This window comes from Lycorma delicatula, chromosome 11, assembly GCF_047948215.1.
Source record: "Lycorma delicatula isolate Av1 chromosome 11, ASM4794821v1, whole genome shotgun sequence".
Classification (NCBI taxonomy): domain Eukaryota; kingdom Metazoa; phylum Arthropoda; class Insecta; order Hemiptera; family Fulgoridae; genus Lycorma; species Lycorma delicatula.
The window spans coordinates 60,897,473-60,919,101 of NC_134465.1; the positions used below are offsets into that span (position 1 = coordinate 60,897,473).

Consider the following 21,629-nt stretch of genomic DNA (forward strand, 5'->3'; position numbering starts at 1 on the left):
TTTGGTGTTAACAATTCATTTTTTGCATTTAAATTTCTGGAAGTTCATTATAAAAGATTATGACACTGAATAGATGTCTTTTTTGCTTACATTTTAGTTTACTTTTGGTAATGCTATGATTTTTGTCTTGATTACTGTCTGAATCTTTATATTTATTTTGTAATTGTTTGTAGTTATGCATAAGAACAGATGAAACAAGCGTTTAGTGTAGATGTAGCAAGAAGTATATCATTTGTTCCTTCAAATTTATAATATTTACTTATAAAATTCTTACTTAAAATTTACCGGATATTTATAAAAAAAAAAACATTGTTGTTTCTCACAGACTTCAAAATAACAGTATAAATTCTATTATTCCATACTGGTCATTTTTAATTTTCTTTTAACTGTAGTTCTGTTTCAATACTTTTTTTAAAATATGTTGGTTAAAAAGGAAGTAGTAAAACTTACTTCTAAATTAACTGGTGTATTGGTTAGTAGTATTAATAGATTATGGACTGAAATAAATAATTAAGGAAAGGTAGAAACTCCTGTTAAAAACAGAAATGTGGAAAACCTATGCTAGGAAAATGGGATGAATTTGACAAAAATGTAATAAGATTTTCTTATTTTATTTTTACATAATTTCTTTTTTCAAATGAAATACCAACCTTAAAAACACTGTTGGCTGTAATAAGAGTTTACCAAAGATTGGACGCGCTAGTTTATACAAATTACTTAGTGTTGTCGATGGATTTAAAATTTATTAAAAGAAATAAAAAAGTCTAATTGTTGATCGAGTAGAGATCATAATTTGGCGGTGTAATTATTTAAACAAAAAAAAGTAGCAAATTATAATAAAATGGGTAGAAATATATTTTATTTGGATGAGATGTAGGTAAATGAAGGCCCACTTCAAAAATTTGCTTGCAACCTCCAAAAAATAACGGAAAGTGATTAATTATGGTACATATTGGCAATGAAACTGAATTTTTAGAGGGGGGATTACTAGTTTATTAATAAATAAAAAATATCTGGAGACTACCAAGATGACATGAACGAAGACATTTTTAGGAAGTGGTTTGAAAAAGTATGTTGTTATTACCTGAAAATAGTATTGTTGTAACGGACAATGCTCCATACCATAGTGTAAAACTGGAAAATATTCCACACAGTTCATGGAAGAAACAAGAAATTGCTTTATGGCTGCAATAAAAAAATACTTTGGAGAAAACAGTTTAAAAGCAGAACTTCTTGAACATGTAAAACACAATTGTGACAAATTTAATAATTTTTAATCAATGATTTGGCTGAAACGTAAGGTCATACAGTGTTAAGGCTTACACTGTACCCTTAATCTGATTGAGTTAGTGTGGAGCCAAGTAAAAGGCTATGTTGCTTGAAATAATACATATAAAATGAAAGACATTAAAATCCTGCTTGAAAAAAGTGTGAACAAGGTGATAAGTGGAAACAGTGCGTAAAACATATTACAGAAGAAAAAAGAAAATGTGGGACTTAGATAATTTTCTTGATGTTGTGGTTGATGAACTAATAATTAATGCTAGAGATGATATGTTGTCAATGCCAACTTCTGGGTGATGAAGAATCAGATATAATGGAGGGAATCCAGTGTTTGTTGGACACTGACAAAGAATAAGGTTAAGCAATTTTCTTAATGTTTCAAAGTGGTAGGGTTTTGTTCAAATTATACATTTTATCTATTAAATTATTTTTAGTATGGAAGTTATTGTTTGGGATATTATTGTTTCTTAGGTTTTATTATATTAAATATTTTGTGAGAAATTAAGAAATTATAAGTTTAGTATAAAGTAAATATAAATTAAATACATAATTATAATTAAATAAATTATAGTAATTATAATTATAATTAAATAAATTAAATTAAGTGTAAAATGAGTATAAAATTTTGTGAGAATTACAACAAATTTTAAGTTTAGTATGTAATATTTTTTAGGCATACTGTTCCACAGCGCTCTGTCATCTGCAGTGTGTTTATGCGATATCTCCTTAGAATGAACAGAGATAGTAAATCAGTACTATCTACTCTATATTAGCAAGATAAATTCAGTCCCAATAACAAAAACTGCCCCCATAAAACTAATGAGCAGTTACTGTTTATTAGTTAATATACTGTTTAAGGAGTTATTGCTCCTTAATCAGTATGTTATTTTTAAACAATATAGTATGTTAATATTCTAAAGATTTCTGTCTGATTTTTAATACTTTAAATGAACATGCTTTTACAGAATGTGGAAAAATCTAAATTACTTACATCGTTATTAATTTCAGAAGGTTTATTTAATTTTGAAGGCACCCTACGTGTAATATATTTTGAAACTATATTATTTTTATCTGAATCACAAACATGTCCACATGGACATTGAACCTAAAATAAAACATACAAAACATAATCAAATTAAATAATAAAACTATAATAAATTAAATAATTTTCCCATTATAGTTGCCAAATATTAATATAATTTTTTTTTTCAATAAGCTGTCAAGTGTAAAATGTATAATTTATTTAAATAATAGTTTCCACTTACCAACAATCTTTAATAGTATGTTCAAGCACTTTCAGATTAGTAATCCAAACTCATGAACATTGATGTGTTATAATTACAATTATTTACTTCACATACTAACTTGAATCTTAAAAACGAAAATTATAAATATAACAATTGACCATCAAAAGGTAAAATAATGTCAATGATATCCATCAAGTCAGTATGAAGGTCTCAATTGTATGATAGAATAACCGCAAAACCATGTTGGTATAACAATTGAGATCTTCATATTAACATGACGGATAATGACATTATTTTATCTTTTGATGATCAATTGCTATATTTATAATCTTTGTTCTTAAAATTCAAGTTAGTATAATTAACGATATGTGAAGTAAATAATTATAACACATCAATGTTCCTGAGGATGGATTACTAATTCAAAACCACTTGAACATACTATTAAAAAATGTTGGTAAGTGAAACTATTATATAAAGAAATTATAAATAAACAGGCCATGATTAATAAAATTAATTTAAAACGTAAAAGTAGTAAACGATGTCAAAAGCAATTTGCTGATGAAATGCTTAGCAAGAAGTAAACTTATAAATAATTTCAAAATTTGAACTTATCTTAAAACTTCTAGTGTATTTCAATAAAACAAATTAAATTAAAACAACTTTTTGAGATGTGATTCCATAAAAGAAACTTTATTATTGCTGGAGAACTACTTTTAATACTAACCATCAGACCACCAAAGCATGTATATTTTGTTAACTCTCCAGTGAGGAATTAAAAGTTTAATTGGATACATCACCCACAGCACTCTTTTGGAGATAGAAGAGGGATTTCATTGGGAAAACTTAAATGGGTTTTTTTTTTATCTGGAAGTAAAGGAATTTGTTGCTATAAATATTTGTGTCTGTGAATTCAAAATTAAAGATCAATATGTGCTACAACTATCCATTTTATTATATCCTCCTCTGACCCTCTGAACAATTATGAACAGAAATGGATATCCTCTGAATGTATGAACACACATTAACTATTCTCTTAAGTTTTCGGAGGAGAATGGCGGTAAATAACAATGCTCTGTTTTTTATATTAATGGAATTACATTAGGAAAACCAATCCTGATTACATTGAAAACACTTTTTGAGTAAAAATCATTAGTCAACTAAATCAACACTGAATTAAAAAGAATTAAATGAAATAACAGTAGCCCTATCACAAGCATCTGATTCATTTCTGGTAAGTGGTTGTAAATTGGATGGTCATTAATCTGTATTAATCACATTTTATTTCATAATTATAAAAAAATATAGGGGCGTAATGTTTAGAATCAGTTTTTGTACCTTTTCTCCAAATTAACAACTTTAACAAAAATTGAACTGAGCCTCCACGAGGTGTGCCTGGATATATCCTGAACAAATAGGAGAAATTTATCTGGTGAACTGAATCTAAACAAACTTCACAGCTTCATTTATCATCAAATCACACCTCGCCAGATCACATAGAGTTGTAACTCGGGACCTAGTCCTACCACAGGTGACCGATTGTTCTGAATATGTTGAAGCCTACCACAGTCAACCACGAAAGGTCTTTTAAGCAATAATCCACCAGCTAAACGAAGCAACACCAGAGTTCAGAGAAGGTAGCATTTGGATACGATGGGTTGCCTCTTAGTAGATAACATGCGATCAGAAACATTGGAATGCCACAACAATACACACACAAACAAGAAAAATACAAAGTCCAAAATCAAACCAAAGCAAATCACCTACATTTCTACACACAATGTAAATTCACTCATGCAGACTGGTAAAATAAAAATAATAACTGGCCTAATGGACCGATCCAAAATTCTCATCATGGGTCTGCAGTTAATAAGAAACACCAAACAGGACGCCATGGAATCTCAAGGATGTAGGTTCTACAAGGGTATACCCTGGAAGAGGTGATAAAAAGTTCCACAGCCTGGAACAGGATTTTTAGCCAGCCTCAAAATAATAAATTTCATACAAGAATTCAAGTCACAATCCCAAAAAATCTCAACACTCACCCTAAAAGCAACTACCAAATCTATACTATAACAAATGTACATGCATTCACTAATAATAAAAATAACTCTCCAGAACACTGTAAAGAAACAGAAAAGTTCTAGGATCTAGATGACCCAACTATAAATAACATTCCTAAAAACCATGTTACACAATTAATTGGAGACTTCAATGCTCAATGAGACAGAGAAAGAAGATACTGCAACATCATTGGAAAATAAGCCGCCCAAAAGAAAACAAACAAAAATGGACAGAGACTCATCGATCTCTGCAGAAACCAAATCTTAATCTCAAAATCCACATATTTCATTACGAAACCTCTAAACCTGGAAACACCCCAACTACACTACAGGAAAATGGCAACTAGACCATGTCTTCATGGACAAACATCACTACAAGGAGATCTACAATGTAAAAGTCCTCCAAGTAGTAGATACAGGCTCAGATCACTACAAAGTCAATAAATTTACTCCCCAAAGAAAGCAACAAAACCAAACCCCTAGAACAAAAAAAAAAAATGGACCCCAAACCCAACTAATCAAAACTGAAAATTACCAAAAGACAACCGAAAAATAACAATCACAGATAAACTCTAATATCTAGTCAGCAACCTCAAACAAATCGCAGAAGAATTAGCTCCAATAAAATCTCATAAAAAGCATCAATGGTGAAACAGCAAATGTAATGAAATAGTGGAGAAAAGACATCAAAGCATGGCTACTTCACTAATCCCAAAAATCAGAAACATCCTTCCAAAATCTAGTAACACAAAGAAAAGAAACCATCCAAACCACAACAAAAAATAAAAAGACAACACTATAAAGACAATGAAATCAATAGAAGAAGACTTCAATAAAACACAGTCAAAAAACTAGTACAAAAACATAAAAAATCAGCTCCAAAAATACAAACCCCCAACCTACTAATAAAGAAAGAAAACAGTAAACTGGCCTATAACAATTGTGCCCAACAAAGTTGTGTATAAAGAGTTAGAACCCATCACTATTCTATGCATAAGAAGAGGGTACTTATTAATACTTCTGAAACAATCAGTACAGTACAATCTCAACTCGAAAAACACAAAGACGTAGATGGATCAGAGAAATACAAGAGGATGTAAGGAAATCGGTGTTACACCAGAAAACACCACATATAAGATAAAATTGAACAAGAACAAAAACATTAGCTTCACACTCACAAGAAAAAAAACTCACAACACGAACATTTTCAACACTAGAAAGGGCACAAAGATTGGAATGTATGAAAAAGTACTGGGAGGACCAGTCCAAACAGTCCCATCGAAGAGACTTGTATAATGGACTGACTAAAGTGATTCTTTGCGGTCATAAATATATTTTTAAAAAAATACATACTTTAAACTAATAGAATATTTATATAAGAAAAATACAAAACTTACCTTAACTTTCTGAAATGACAACTTAGCAATAGATACAAGTTTATTAAGTGTTTTAGAAACATAATGATCCAAAGTACTACAATTCTCACTATCATTAACAGACAATGATGGTGACGTTGATGATGATGATAATAATGATGAAGCCAATGGTAATGGTGCAACACTTGTATTATTTTTTGACACTGATGCATTTGTAATCGCATCATTCGTAATTTTGTGCGCTATACTAAACTGTTGATGTTCATTCTGTTTTTGTTCATTACTTGTAACATTACAATTATTAGATGTTCTCTCCCACCAATAATCTAATAATAATTTTGAGTTACTACCAAACTGAAACAAAACAAAAATTCATATTTTATCAAATTAACATATGAATTATAGAATTGGATTATATAAGGTATCCGATTATATTAATGTTCTTTTTATATACTCCAATATATATTTTTTTATGGACAGACTATAATCAAAACAACACTTATGATTCATTTTACTTCAGTGACAATAACTAGAATAAATTGTGCTTCGTATAATGTCCTTGAGATCTAAACTTTATATCTTGTGCAAACCACAAAAAAAAAAATCAGTTACAGTATTGCATGACTATCATGGCTATGCCAATGAAGTAATGATGACTAAAATAAGATTTAAGCATCAAAATTCTGAATAAAAAAACTTAGATAAAAAATGTTTGGCTTCCTTAATTTATGGGAACAATTAGGAAAGATCTATTTATTAAGAAGCAATCTCCAAAAAAAAAATATTAATTTAAAAGAGAATTCTTTAAAATATTGTAAATTGCTTCTCATATTGGTTCTGAAATATAATATAGGTGCCAAAACTACTTTAATTTTAATAGCCCTTTAAGTCATGAAGAAAGTACAAAAATGTTTTTTAATAATACATATTTAAAGACTGAACTCAAAAAAACATATATATATATATATATATATATATATATATATATATATATATATATATATATATATATATGTTTTTCTCTATATAAATTAAATATTAAACATACATTTAAATATGCATTCTTGGTAACAAATTTGCTATAATAAAGTTTTCTCTAAAACTCCTCTGAAGAAAATCAAAATTGGTTTTTTCATGATACTTAACAAATCTTGAAAAAAATTAATATGCTCATTGCCTCAAATTGAACCAAATTTGAAGAAAATTGGTTTGGTCAATCCTGAGATCTAAGGCTAAAAGCAGTTTGATAGATATATGTAATAAAAATAAATATATATATATATATATAAACAACTTTTTTTTGGTTTAGATGAACTAGTGGGACCTTAAAATGGAAAGATTTGCAAAAAAAATCCTGATAACTCATTTTTGACATGATCACAATACTTTCCTCTTACAGTATAGCTATTCCAGCTATAGTCACTGCAAAGGTAAAATAAAAGTAAATAAAATAACTATGACAAGGAGATCCATGTGACATTGAAGCTACAACAGAAGTGAATGATATGAAAAACAAATTCAATTGTTAAGCATTCAGCCAGCATAATAAATTTATAAAAATGTCCTCTGGCAAAAAATATTTCAGAACCGTTCAATAATCATCCATAAAAGAAGGAAAAAATCTCAGTAAGACCCAAAATAACAAATTCTTTTTTCTTAAAACATAAACTGAACTACGAGGGGTCTTTCAATAATTAAACAGACAAACAGCTGTACAGCAAAAATGTTTTATTAAATAAATACAATTTTTTTGACTACTTTTCCATGTAATCCCCACCAACTTCTTTGCACTTGTCCCATCTTTTTATGAGTCTTCTTAATCCCTGAATGACGAAGAATTCTTTACCTTGATCTCGAAGCCAGTTTTGTACTTTTTTCTTTACCTCTTTGTTGTTGAACTTGATGCCACGCAAAGCTTCTTTCATCAGACCAAACAGATAAAAATCCAAAGGGCCAAGGTCAGGGCTGTAAGGAGGATGAGATAGGGCTCCCAACTCACTTTGTCAATAGTTTTCAGGCATGAAGTTGAGCATTGTCTTAAAGAAGAAGCACGCATTTCCTTTGCTATCCCGGACATTTCCTCTTCAACGTGGGTTTGACTTTGTTCTCAATCAAGGCTGTTGATGATTGTCAATTATGGATGTTATTGGGTATAGGCTGTTGATAGTGTAGTGCTCCTCCAAATAATCACAGAAAATCATACCACGGGCACTTCAAAAGATGGTTTTAACTGACCTTATCAGCTGATGGTTGTTTTGAATTTCTTATGGACAGGCGATTTAGGGTGTTTCCACTCCATGCTTTGATGCTTGGACTTCAGTTCAAAATGATGTATCGAAGTTTCATCACAGGTTAAAATCCTGTCCAAAAATGCATCATCTTTGTTATTGAAACGATTTTTGAGTTCAGTGCAAATCCGAAATTTCTCGGCTTTGTGATGAACGGTAAGCTCTCTGGGAACCCACCTTGCACAAATCTTACAGTAGTTCAGTTTATTTTAAATGATGGAATGAGTTGTGCCAATACTTACTCGACATTTTTCTACAATTTTTTCAATTGTAAGTTGTCGATCTTCTTGGATAAGTGAATCAATACGAGAATCTAACACTGACACTGTTACCAGACACCCAGTGCAGTGCTCGTCAGTCATGCTTTTGTGTAGCCACTTTTAAAATTTTCCACCCGCACATAAAAACTCGCACAATTCATCCAACTACTGCCATACTGTTTGTTCATCCGAGAGTATATTTCTGACGGTTGTACACTTTCCAAAAGTAAAAATTAGATCACAGAATGCTTTCTTAAAAAGTAATTTCTTCAAGCAGACATGCCATCATAGCTAAGACTTTAGAGGTTATGTTTATATAATAAATATTAATTGAACAGCTGACTACACAAGGTTGCCTACTAACACTTACAAAAGTTTCAATTGCCTGCATTAAGTGTTCCTTCACTAAAAATATTTATCTATTTAATTATTAAACGATCTTCATACTAAAACAACTGGCACTGTTTTAAAATAATTAATATGGGGTTTAATCATATCTACCTTTTATTTTATAATTAAATGTGTGATACTACTCTGATCAAGGTTTTACCACAATTTTCCTTAACTGTCTATGTAAATGCTAGGAAATTATTTTTTTATCCATGGAGTAGCAGCATATCTATACATTCCTGATGCAATCTCTAAAATATATTATTATGTACTAATCAAAACAAAATATACATTTATTTATATGGTATAAAAAAGCTGTTATGAAAATATAAAAATTTTGATAAAAAAAGGAAATCCTTTTGTTCCTACATGAGGTTAATAAGTGTCAATCTGCAGTTGCCCAGTATTGTGCCATAAATACAAAATCACCAAAAAGTAAAATTTCCATGATTTTTATTTTTTTAAATTAATTTTGTTAAATGGTTGTTAAAATTATCTTTGATCACATGTAAATAAAAGAATGAAAACGAGCAAAAGGAAACAATTTATACGTACCATAACATAAAGTTCACCAACACGAGTAGTACCAGCATTACTTGAATTCCAACCACTTTTAACTCGTTCCAATATTTCAGCAGTTTTTTCTTTAGATGCCGTAACAGATTCAGTATCAAAATCATCTTTAACTGGACTTACCCATTCATTACTGTTATTATTACTATTACTATTGTTATTATTAGAACTATTACAAACTGGGCTTAAAAGTGATGTTAAAGAACTGATCCCATTGTCTGTAACAAAAAAAATAAAAAATAAATAGCATAAAAATTTTTTTAAAACGGCAGTTCAATTTTTTTGTTATTTTCTAATCAAAGATAAAATAAGACAGAAAACTCAAAAATCATTATTTGGTAATTCACAAGCTCCAATTTCTAAAAACAGAGAAAAGATTCTATACATTTAAAGGATATTTCCCTGAAAATAATATAATGACTATCAAACCAAATTTTTTTTTTTTTTTTTTTGTCTTCAGTCATTTGACTGGTTTGATGCAGCTCTCCAAGATTCCCTATCTAGTGCTAGTCGTTTCATTTCAGTATACCCTCTACATCCTACATCCCCAACAATTTGTTTTACATACTCCAAACGTGGCCTGCCTACACAATTTTTCCCTTCTACCTGTCCTTCCAATATTAAAGCGACTATTCCAGGATGCCTTAGTATGTGGCCTATAAGTCTGTTTCTTCTTTTAACTATATTTTTCCAAATGCTACTTTCTTCATCTATTTGCCGCAATACCTCTTCATTTGTCACTTTATCCACCCATCTGATTTTTAACATTCTCCTATAGCACCACATTTCAAAAGCTTCTAATCTTTTCTTCTCAGATACTCCGATTGTCCAAGTTTCACTTCCATATAAAGCGACACTCCAAACATACACTTTCAAAAATCTTTTCCTGACATTTAAATTCATTTTTGATGTAAACAAATTATATTTCTTACTGAAGGCTCGTTTAGCTTGTGCTATTCGGCATTTTATATCGCTCCTGCTTCGTCCATCTTTAGTAATTTTACTTCCCAAATAACAAAATTCTTCTACCTCCATAATCTTTTCTCCTCCTATTTTCACATTCAGCGGTCCATCTTTGTTATTTCTACTACATTTCATTACTTTTGTTTTGTTCTTGTTTATTTTCATGCAATAGTTTTTGCGTAGGACTTCATCTATGCCGTTCATTGTTTCTTCTAAATCCTTTTTACTCTCGGCTAGAATTACTATATCATCAGCAAATCGTAGCATCTTTATCTTTTCACCTTGTACTGTTACTCCGAATCTAAATTGTTCTTTAACATCATTAACTGCTAGTTCCATGTAAAGATTAAAAAGTAACGGCGATAGGGAACATCCTTGTCGGACTCCCTTTCTTATTAGGGCTTCTTTCTTATGTTCTTCAATTGTTATTGTTGCTGTTTGGTTCCTGTACATGTTAGCAATTGTTCTTCTATCTCTGTATTTGAACCCTAATTTTTTTAAAATGCTGAACATTTTATTCCAGTCTACGTTATCGAAAGCCTTTTCTAGGTCTATAAACGCCAAGTATGTCGGTTTGTTTTTCTTTAATCTTCCTTCTACTATTAATCTGAGGCCTAAAATTGCTTCCCTTGTCCCTATACTTTTCCTGAAACCAAATTGGTCTTCTCCTAACACTTCTTCCACTCTCCTCTCAATTCTTCTGTATAAAATTCTAGTTAAGATTTTAAACCAAATAGACTATTTAAAAAAAATTAATCATAATTATATAGTTTCTTTAAAAATTTGATACTGTAAACTTTGCAAATAAAGGTCAACTCATAAACGAAACTGAGAAATTTGAAAAACTGAGAAAATAAAAACTTCCAAAAATTTAAAAAAAAAAAAAAAATCAACTACCATGATGGTGAACAGTTTATATAATTTATATAATACTATAATCAAAACATAGAGATAAAATTAAAACAAACAGTTGATAATTCACTTGATGTGCAAACAATAAACATCACCAGTAAACATCAAGCTGTAAAAACTTTTTAACTTATATTTTTATTTAAATATATTGATTTATTAATAATTAATTATTAACCTATGATTGTAAAAAAAAAAAAAAATACATTAAATAATAATTCAATAATAAAAAAAAATATTAAAAAAATATCAGAAGTTATTAATGAAATAAAAATTTTATGTACTTTTCACTTAAAAAAATTATATATATGTAATTTAATAGGCATACAAGGAAGTCATGTCTACATAAAACAAATCTGATGTGGACACCACACGACTTCCTTGTACACCTAAAATTTGTATATTACATATACACATTTTTTTTAAAAGAAAAGTACACAAAATTTTATTTCATTAATAACTTCTGATATTTTTTCATACTTCTCTAAATTATTATTGAATTATTATTTATTGTAAATTTTTCTTACAATCGGTGGTTAGTAATTATTAATAAATCATATATTTACATTAAAAAAATAAAAATAAAATAAGATGAAGTCAGATTTGAACCGATGTGCCTTCCCCTTATAAGATCCAAATATTTCATTAATTACAATTTTATTTGGCTATAACTCTGGAATCAATGAATATAAGTACCACATGACATATTGTTGAAAAGCTCTCAATGAGGCTTATTACTGCAGTTAAAAAAAAGCCCATAATCCAAATGTTTTGGATTTTGGGCTTTTTTGGACATTTTATTTTTGGTCCAGTCGATTGCAATCAAAAGGAGAGGTGCACATCTAGATGTCAAAAGGGTCCTAAATCCAAAATTTCAACATCCTACGTCTAATCGTTTTTTAGTTATGCGAGATATATATGCATGTACAGACATCATGCTGAAACTGCTCAAAATGTATTCAGGGATGGTCAAAATGGCTATTTCTGTTGAAATCTGAAAACCAAACTTTTTCTCAATCACAATACTTCCTTTACTTCATCTAAAGAAGTAAATAATTAGTCACTATTTCAATTGATTTGTTGATAAAATTTAATAAAGATCAATTTTAATAAAGAGATTTATTTGTTAATTTTCAACATCATTGTAATATAAGTTTTCAGCTTAAAAAGACTCTACGACACCTCTACAAGAAACATTCCTGTAATCCTTGTAGAGGTCATGCCCCATACCTGAAAAACAGATTAGAACCCTGATTATTTAGAGTAAATCAACCAATAGTAATTCAGATAAATGGAAAATTTGGACAACTTGGATTTGTAGAATAAACTGTAAATTTTAACTTAAGTTCTGTTTTTATATAAAATAACAATTTATTATAAACATGTTACTTCTTTAAAGGATTTAATGAAATAATAGTTTTAGAAAATTAATTTAGTACATTTAAGACTGAAAAATCACCATGTGCAAGTATGAAATGGAAGACTAGTTATTAAAAGAAACAGTCTCTGTAATACTGTACTATTTTTTATTAATTAGTAAGTAATTAAATTTATATATCATTTATCAACTTCCAATTCTTCAAATTACAATTTTGATTTTTCATGAAACAATAAACCAGAAATCAGACTAAAACCCTTTTTTTCTTTTAAACAAACCAAATAATCAAAGCATCAACTGTTTTCATTCTAGAGGACAAAACTTTTATACTACATCACTTTTCCTAGCTCAGTTCTATTCTTTTTCCAATCTCAAACAGTAATTTGTCCCACTACTAATTCTTGAGAAATTTTTTCCAAATTCCTCAGTGTCTGAATATTTTAATCTTTTTAATTTCTTTTTTACAAAATTAACAACTTTCTTCTATTTTTTTTTTCTTAATCTGGGATTTTCTCAAAAAACATTTATCAGTTGATGATAACAAGTAACAGTTAAATGTTACCTGAACTAGCAAAGTCAATCCTTCCTGCCAATAATGTTTGCAACACTCAAATGACAGAGAATAAGAAATAGAATGGAAAAGCACCAAATATAATTATCTCAATTAGTGTTCCATCAACATCATTTCATTCTATCACACAGAAATTAACAATTTTTTTTTTATTCTGTATCAATTTAAATAAACCTTAATTCAGAAATGAAACCATAATGCTGGTTATGATAACAGAAATTCCGCTTTATTAATAAAATACAGACAACAAAAGCTAAGGTGAAAAAAAACTTACCAGTATTATTATCACCACACTGCAACACCAAAGGTTGATTATTATCAATTTTCTGCTGTTGTAGACTCAGTTCATTGACTGATATAGGAGACTTGTCAGAATGTATACTACTGATACCATTTGTAGATTGTAAGTGAGAGAATAAAGAAATAACTGATGAATTTTGAATTTGCTCATTTTCTAAAACGGTGTTATTATTTACATTATTATGAACAAAACCAGTAGAAAAAGAATCAGTAGAAGTAGTAACAGAATTATTAGTATTATTAAAAGTAGAGGTAGCAGTAATATTCGTTAAATTAGATGCACCAGTAATATTTTTATCACTTGAACTCTCAGTTCTTGGTCTTTTTACACCACTAACTTTTAATTTACCTTTAGTAGCAGCCTGTAACTAAAATAGAGAACAAAACAATATAAATGCAATAATTATTATATAGAAATGAAATAATGAGTTCACTATCTCATACATGACAGTCACTCTTAATAAATGACAATTCATAAAAAAAAATTGGTACTTATGTATTTGCCCATCGACCATAACCGTACTGATCCGTAACTTCGAAAGTACTTCAAAGTTACGGGATCAATTAACATATTTTACACATTAAAAATATAAGCATCATTGCTTACGATTATAGATATAAATTAACCAAGCTTAATCTATGCTCGCTTCGCTCGCTAACTTCAACTAATTAACAGTAATGTTTTGATTATTTAAATAATAAATAATTGCAATAATTACTGAATTTATTATTTATATACTTAAAACACTACTGTGTTAATTAGTGAAGGTTAGTGAGCAAAGCGAGCATAGGTTAAGTTTAGTTAAATTATACTTATAAAATAAATAAATATAAATGGTTATAAAAATGGTAATATAATGGTTATATCGGGTGATATTAACAATAACCCAAAAGTTTGCAATTTGTGGTTGACGAGCTAATACATAAATACAAAAATTTGTTGGCCTAATTAATTAGGCCAACAAAATTAGGTTTTATTGCTATAATAAAATTGGGTAGAGAGAATATGCATAACTGTCTCAAACATGACTTCTTATATAATACCGAAGGATTTGGATCATCTAAAACTAAAAATATTTTTTTAACTGACATTTTCAAGATTATGCAGCATTTGTCTTAATACAGCATTTGAAAACAATAAAATCTTTAAAAATTATCTAAAATGTTTGACTATTAATGTAACAAACCTTATAATGATATACTGCAGCGTCTGAATTCCATTAAATGAACTAGTTCACTAAATGGATGACTTTACATAAAAAATAATAAAATTCTTTTTTAATATTATTTATAACTAACTAACTAACAAACTAACATTCTTTATATTAAAAACTCACACAATTTAAATTTTACGTTAATCATCACATGGCAACATAGTACTCAAAGTTAGTTGTACATAACAGCTGAAATTAAGCATCATTACTATTCAGTATCTGTTCTATTCATGTTTTGTTATCTACAATGTATTCTACGGATGAGCTTGTGTAATTGAGAATTATTTCACATATAGATAAATCTTATGAGACCAGGAGGGTACAGAATCAAAAATGCCTAGGCTGACCATCACTCGCCCAGGAAATCTTTAACAAAATTATCTTCACAGAATGTAGTGTTAACAGCTACTGCTTTCAGGGTAATAAAAAATTAAAATTTTGTATATACCGTGTTGATACTGTCCAGGAATTAAATCGAATCGTGAAAAATAGTTTACAGTAGCCATTGATTTAATCTTTTGTTAACAGAAATATCACTGAAGTGTTGGGTCAGATTTATTTTAATTACAAGACTTTGTGTTACCATAATGACTATATGAAAATTCAAAACAGCCAAATAGAGGGGAATGAAAATTCTCACACATTTCATAATTATCATTATGAACAGAAAACTGGTATTTGATGTATCCTTTTATCACCACGTAATAGATATATTATATGTTATATAACTATATAATGAATGAGAACAATAATATTTATACAAAAACAATAATGTTTATCGTGATAGATCAGATTTACAGTTGGATTAGATCCAACTTTTTTTGTATTGTTAAATGAGGGAAATTAATGGTAATGTTGGTATAAGCAACAAAGGCTATCGTACTGATAGTGAACTGGTAGGTAGCTCATCACAACAATCATTTGGGGCTACCATTATTTCCTCCAGGAGTAATTTGTAATATACGGTTTTTCAAAACACTCCTTATACTATTTACAAACTGAAAATTAATAATGAAAGTGAGATTTGAAACATTACTGGACAAACATTACAAAAAATAGCACCATATGCATGACATAAGGTGCTATTTAGCATATTTTAGCATGATTCATGATCATGCTAATAAGAAATCAATTTCAACATCTACTGTGAAATTAAAGGCATTAAAATCTAAATATATTATAATTTGAATGTTCTGATGTGAAAAAATAATTCAAATTTACATTACAATACATCACTTTGTATCCTTTTTAAAAATGTTACCTGCTCAATACTGTGATAAACACACTCCTTCATTTTCATAATAATTAACAATATAATCACTTCACTTTCAGTAACATGAAAACAATTAATATAAATTTTAAAAAAGAATTACTAACAAAAACTACCTGTTGTAAAATGTATCTGCAATCAGTACCAAGCCTTTCAGCATGTGAATAAAGGCTTAATTTATCACTAGTAATAATAGCAGTTAACTTAAACGATGCTTCAACTCTCTGAGTACCAGGTTGTGGTGCGACACAAAATACCCATTCATCCTTCGGTAAAGATGATTTCACTTCATTTATATGATCATCATTTGTTAAACCGGTTTGTGCAGTTGATGTATTACTGGAAGTATGCGTAGAAACTGAAGAAGAATTAGAAGCTGTCGTCCCTCCAGTTGTATTTGAAACTGACGATGCAATTAGTCTGTCTCTCTATATGTAAAACAGTTAAGGAAATTCTAAATACGTAATATCAAACTATTGTCATGGAAAATAAATATATGATTAAAACAATACTTTTACCAGTTTTTCTTTTTTCCAGTTAATTCCAGCACATGTATGTAGCACACAGATAAATAAACATATACCTACTCTCACTCAATCACTCTCTCACACTCTATCTCTAAGTAAATAATTGCAAAAATAAGCAATAAACATCCAAAGTAATAAGAGAAAAAATATTTAATAATTTTAAATAAGAATTAACTTTCTTCAGTTCCTTTTTTTTATTGTAAACCATCTTACCAGGGCTACTTTATTTTAAAATCACTTCCTTTAATTAAGTAAACAATTCAGATTTTGTTTCATTAATTTTATAAAAAAAATAAATTCATTACTTTCTTAGTTTGTAAATGAAGAATATGATGGTCAGAGGTAGAATTAACCTAATTAAATACAATTGTCTAAATACAGAAAAAATTCCACAAACAAAGTAAGTAAGAAAAAAAAATACAAACATTTTTAAAATACAATTAGATAAATTTATTAAGAAATACAGTCGATTCTGAATAATTGACCCGCTGGTTAATTGGGACAGCCGGTTTTTTGGGACAGTTTTTTAAACACCAAGAACAAAACAAGATTTTATGTTTGTATTGTAAATGATAAGTACTTCATTTATTTGGTCCATAATGTTGCTTATTCAAGCCAATATGTGTATTTCTTGTTAAAAACAAATACAGGCCAGCGGTGAACGACAAACTTTGTGATTCTGAAAATTATGTGGTTAGATAATGGTGTGGGATAAAAGCAGTAAACATTCCGACAGATAAGTTGCAGTACTGATGCTTTAGTCCATTAATCATAACAAATGCAATCAATCAAACAGTCATAATTACCTTAAGAAAGGAGTTTGTTGTTGTACATGACATCACCTGTAGTGTGATTGATGTTTAACAAAACCATTCTAAATTATGGTTTCTATGAATTTCATTGAGTCATACCTGCTGAAAGCACTAGCTACTTTGAAATTAATGTTTAGTTGTCACTTGTCTTTCATATCGTATACATGAACGCTCATATTTCCATGCTTATCTTCAGTATTTTTTTGTTTCACTAGTGTGAATAACTTAATTTCACCAACAAAGGATGTACAGTAACACACTCTTTTGTTACTGTCCGACTAGTTATCTGTAGTCATAGGTTTTTAGTTTTTTTTATTTTCAGTTGTTTCACACATTTTGTTGATATTTTTATGGATAGGCCTACAATGCATTATGTGTAGGCTTGTATCAATGTCTTTAAACTGTGTCAATTTTTGTTGTTAATCTACTTGTTAACAGTTAATTAAAATTGTGAGAAAATGCCACACAACAATATGATATTGGGTGAATGAATAAAACCTCTTGACAAAATAAAAACGTATCCACCTAATTTAAGCCAGCATAAATTATAGGAACTAACCAGTGCACCAAAAAGTATGATGCTCATATTATGTTCTCCAAGAAGATAAAACACACAAAGAATGGGTGTTAAAAGATCATGGAACATCTCAGAAAAGAAAATGTGATGGGAAGGACCCACTTGTTGAGGAAGCTCTGAATGATTAGTTTACCACTGTAACTTCACAAGGTGTTAGTGTTAGTGGTCCAATACTAAAAGACAAGATTTTTCTAAAAATTTAATTCTAACAAATTTAAAGCAGCGAATGGCTGGTAATCTCGTTGGAAAACAAAAAATCAGATAAAATATAAGAAGGTTCATGGTGAAAAATTGAGTGCTGATAACAGAAAATGCTGCTTCATGGAAACCTTTCAAACTCCCTGAAATTCTCCAGAATTTTTCTGCCGACATTTACAACACCGATGAAATGGAAATGTTTTATCGAGCTACATCACATGAATCCTTGTGCTACAAACATGAAGTGTTGTCTGGATCCAAAAAAAATTTATGGACTGTATTACTGGGCTTTGTTGTGCTAATATGTTGGTAAATGAAAAACGAAAACTAATCGTAATAAGGAAGGCCAAGCCTTGTTATTTTAAGTGGCTTAGAATGGACAATTTGCCAGTACATTATGTTTCTAATAAAAATGCTTGGATGATGAGTGCAATCTTTTCAAAATGACTTAGCAATTGGGATGTCAAGTTGGAGAAAAAATTAAGAAAAATCATACTACTGATTGACAATTGTGATGCTCATCTGTGACCAAAATTTTTAAAAAACATTATTATTAAATTTCTACTATCCCATACAGTGAGCCTCATCCAAACATTGGGCATGGGAATTATGGTTTTTTATGCAGGAATGAAGTGAAGGCAGTCCTCAATTGGAGATGAAAACTGTGCAAATTTTGTTGACTATATGTCATTAAAATGAAAACAGTAGTGCAGGTACGATGAATTTTTGTAAAGAAAATAATCAGGTGAGACTTTTATGTTGTGTATGTACAGCTATCTATTCTATTTAAATGTTTAACAGAAAAAATGTTTTATTTTATTTTGAGATCTGAAGTGACTATAAAATAACAATCGATCATTTCCTTTCAGTTAGTTTAGTTATTACATTCAAACTACTTAAACAGTTCAGACCATATTTTTAACCGTAGGTTACATGAGCATGTATTTTGAACTTCATTAACTGATTTAATATTTGGTTTTCACATTACGTTTTTGCGTCTGCAGTATACCGTACCATATGTGTATCAGTTGAACTTGCACGTAGAATATGTGTATAAGTTATGTTTAATGCAATACAGTATTGTATACATTACAATTTACAAATTCATTTATTAGGGCCAGCCATTTAATTGGGTCAAAATGCTCCAGTCCTGTTGTGTCCCAATAAACCGGAAAAGACTGTATATCACTTTGCACTTTTCCTAATATGATTTTTGTGGAACTCTTTATTTTCATTGAGCAAGACTATTCAATTTTCAATCGCTGTTAAGTCCTTATATCAGAAATATAATCTACATTATTGTAGATTAATATAGATACCATATATCTACATTTATTGACATAAATGTAGATTTATGCCAATAAATCTACATTAATTTCAGTTCTGATAATTTGCAATATCAAACATTAGATAATAAATAAAGAAATGAATAAAAACTACTAATTAAATATTCAAGGATACATGTTTATCATCATGCAATCGCCATCTTGTTTGAAAGAAAGAAATTAAAGTAGCCAATCTTCTATTCAATGGCAACTCAGTTCGTACACGTGGATTATGAGCTAGTGATTGAACTCTAGCCCATGCTTCATTATGACGTGGTTTTAATTCAACTATTACTCGAGATGGTAATTTTACCTCCTCAGCACATTCTACAAATAAACAAAACAAAAATTAATAAGGCTAAGAAAAAACAAATTAATAAAACACACACACACACACAGTATGATCTGTTAATCGTGTACATCATTTGTCTTGAGAACCCTGACATTGAGTAACCACATTTTAGCAATTTTTGAAAGTTAGCTGCTAACGTCTGTCTAGATGTTGGCTATGTAATTAGCTAACCTAGCAGTAGGTAGGCATCAGTGTCCAGTATGCGAAAATCGTCTAGGGTGTTTATTGTTGAGGTGTACATATGTATATATTGTATATACGTATATATTGTTGAAGCAAGTCATATGGCTATGTTAAAGAACAATTTCATGTTAGATTTCCAGGTGCACCTGTGCCAACTCAACAGTAATACGAATTACCAGCTTTTGAGAGGCAAGGAATGTTGTTGCAATAATAATAGGCATGCTTCAGTACTGACAAAAGGGAAAATGGAAGTGGTATATGCACTACTTGAATAGTCTCTACAGAAAAGTTTGTGTACATTATCATTGCAGCCAAGAATATTGTAAGGGAGTGCACAAAAGATTACAAAAAAAAATTAGTTCTACGTGCATACCAAATATATTTCATATAGGAACTAATAGCTCAGACACAGTTAAAAGAATAAGATATTGCCAGTGGTTTATCAACCAGGTAGAATGCAATGGGATGGGAATACTGGATAGTGTGTTTTTTAGTGTTAAAACATATTTTCACCTTAGCGGTTATATCAGTAGTCAGAACAACAGATATTGATAAACACAAAATCCACACATCTTACATGAATCACTGCTGCATTCACAGAAGGTAGTGTTTGATGTGCAATTTGTCAATGATGAATAACAGGCCCAATTTTTTTAATGAAACCCTTGTCAGTCTGACATATCAGGATATAATTATGCAATTTAGGATTAATAATTATGCATATCAGGATTTAATTATGAGTTACATAATTGTTAATTATATAACTCTTCTCTAGGTTGATGAATGCTAATGTTACCTGCAACAAGACAGGGCAATGTGCCATACATCCAAAAACACCATGAAAGTTTTGGAAGAAATGTTTGGTGCTTGCATGATTTCAAAAGATCGGTGGCCCCCTTGTTCCCAGTTTTTTGAAAGGACGTGTACATCAAGCAAACCAATATACTCTAAGACCTGGAGCAAACCACTGCTGCAGAGATTAATTCCATTAGCCCTGATGTCCTATAAAGGGTGTTAAAAAATATGGTGCGAAGGGTTTGGACCTGCCTTCAGGAAAATTGTGGATATTTCCATCATTTGCTGTAAGACATTACCAGTTCTGCATAGCTACATTCCACAAATCAAATAAAATGTGAGTATCTCTGTATTATAGTCTATTGTGGAATTATAATGTATAGCATAATGATATGCATGCTAGAATAATCGCATTGTATAAATTATGACCAGAATAAAGATACATTTTTAATCAATTTTTAGCAAGTTCATTTACCTATTAATAAAACAATTAAAACTACAGTAATGTAATTTAAATTTTAAAAGTTAACTTTCCCATATCAACTACATGAACACATATTCTAAACTTTTGTGTATCAGCCATATTATTAGATTAGTTGAATAAGTTTGATACTAACTGGTTTATTAAATTTCACTTAAACATTTTTTCTCTATTTTTTAAGGAAATTACTATGTTAAGCAACTATTAATAATTATTATAAATACAAATATTGTATTGATATATTTATTTTAGTAAAAAGAATATTGAAGTCCAAAACCTTACCTAAAATTCTCATT

The 21,629-nt window shown here is 29.4% G+C and overlaps 1 protein-coding gene across 1 annotated transcript in view; it reads right to left on the bottom strand.

Moving 5' to 3' along the window:
• Positions 1 to 21,629, bottom strand: part of crm (cramped chromatin regulator) — a 72,311-nt gene that overhangs the window by 31,626 nt on the left and 19,056 nt on the right. The window contains exons 5-10 of the mRNA XM_075378532.1: positions 19,659 to 19,849; positions 16,200 to 16,511; positions 13,574 to 13,967; positions 9,461 to 9,696; positions 5,989 to 6,321; positions 2,276 to 2,389 (exon numbers count right to left, since the gene is read on the bottom strand). Coding sequence (XP_075234647.1) covers positions 2,276 to 2,389; positions 5,989 to 6,321; positions 9,461 to 9,696; positions 13,574 to 13,967; positions 16,200 to 16,511; positions 19,659 to 19,849 — 1,580 coding nt within the window. The remainder of the gene's footprint in view (positions 1 to 2,275; positions 2,390 to 5,988; positions 6,322 to 9,460; positions 9,697 to 13,573; positions 13,968 to 16,199; positions 16,512 to 19,658; positions 19,850 to 21,629) is intronic.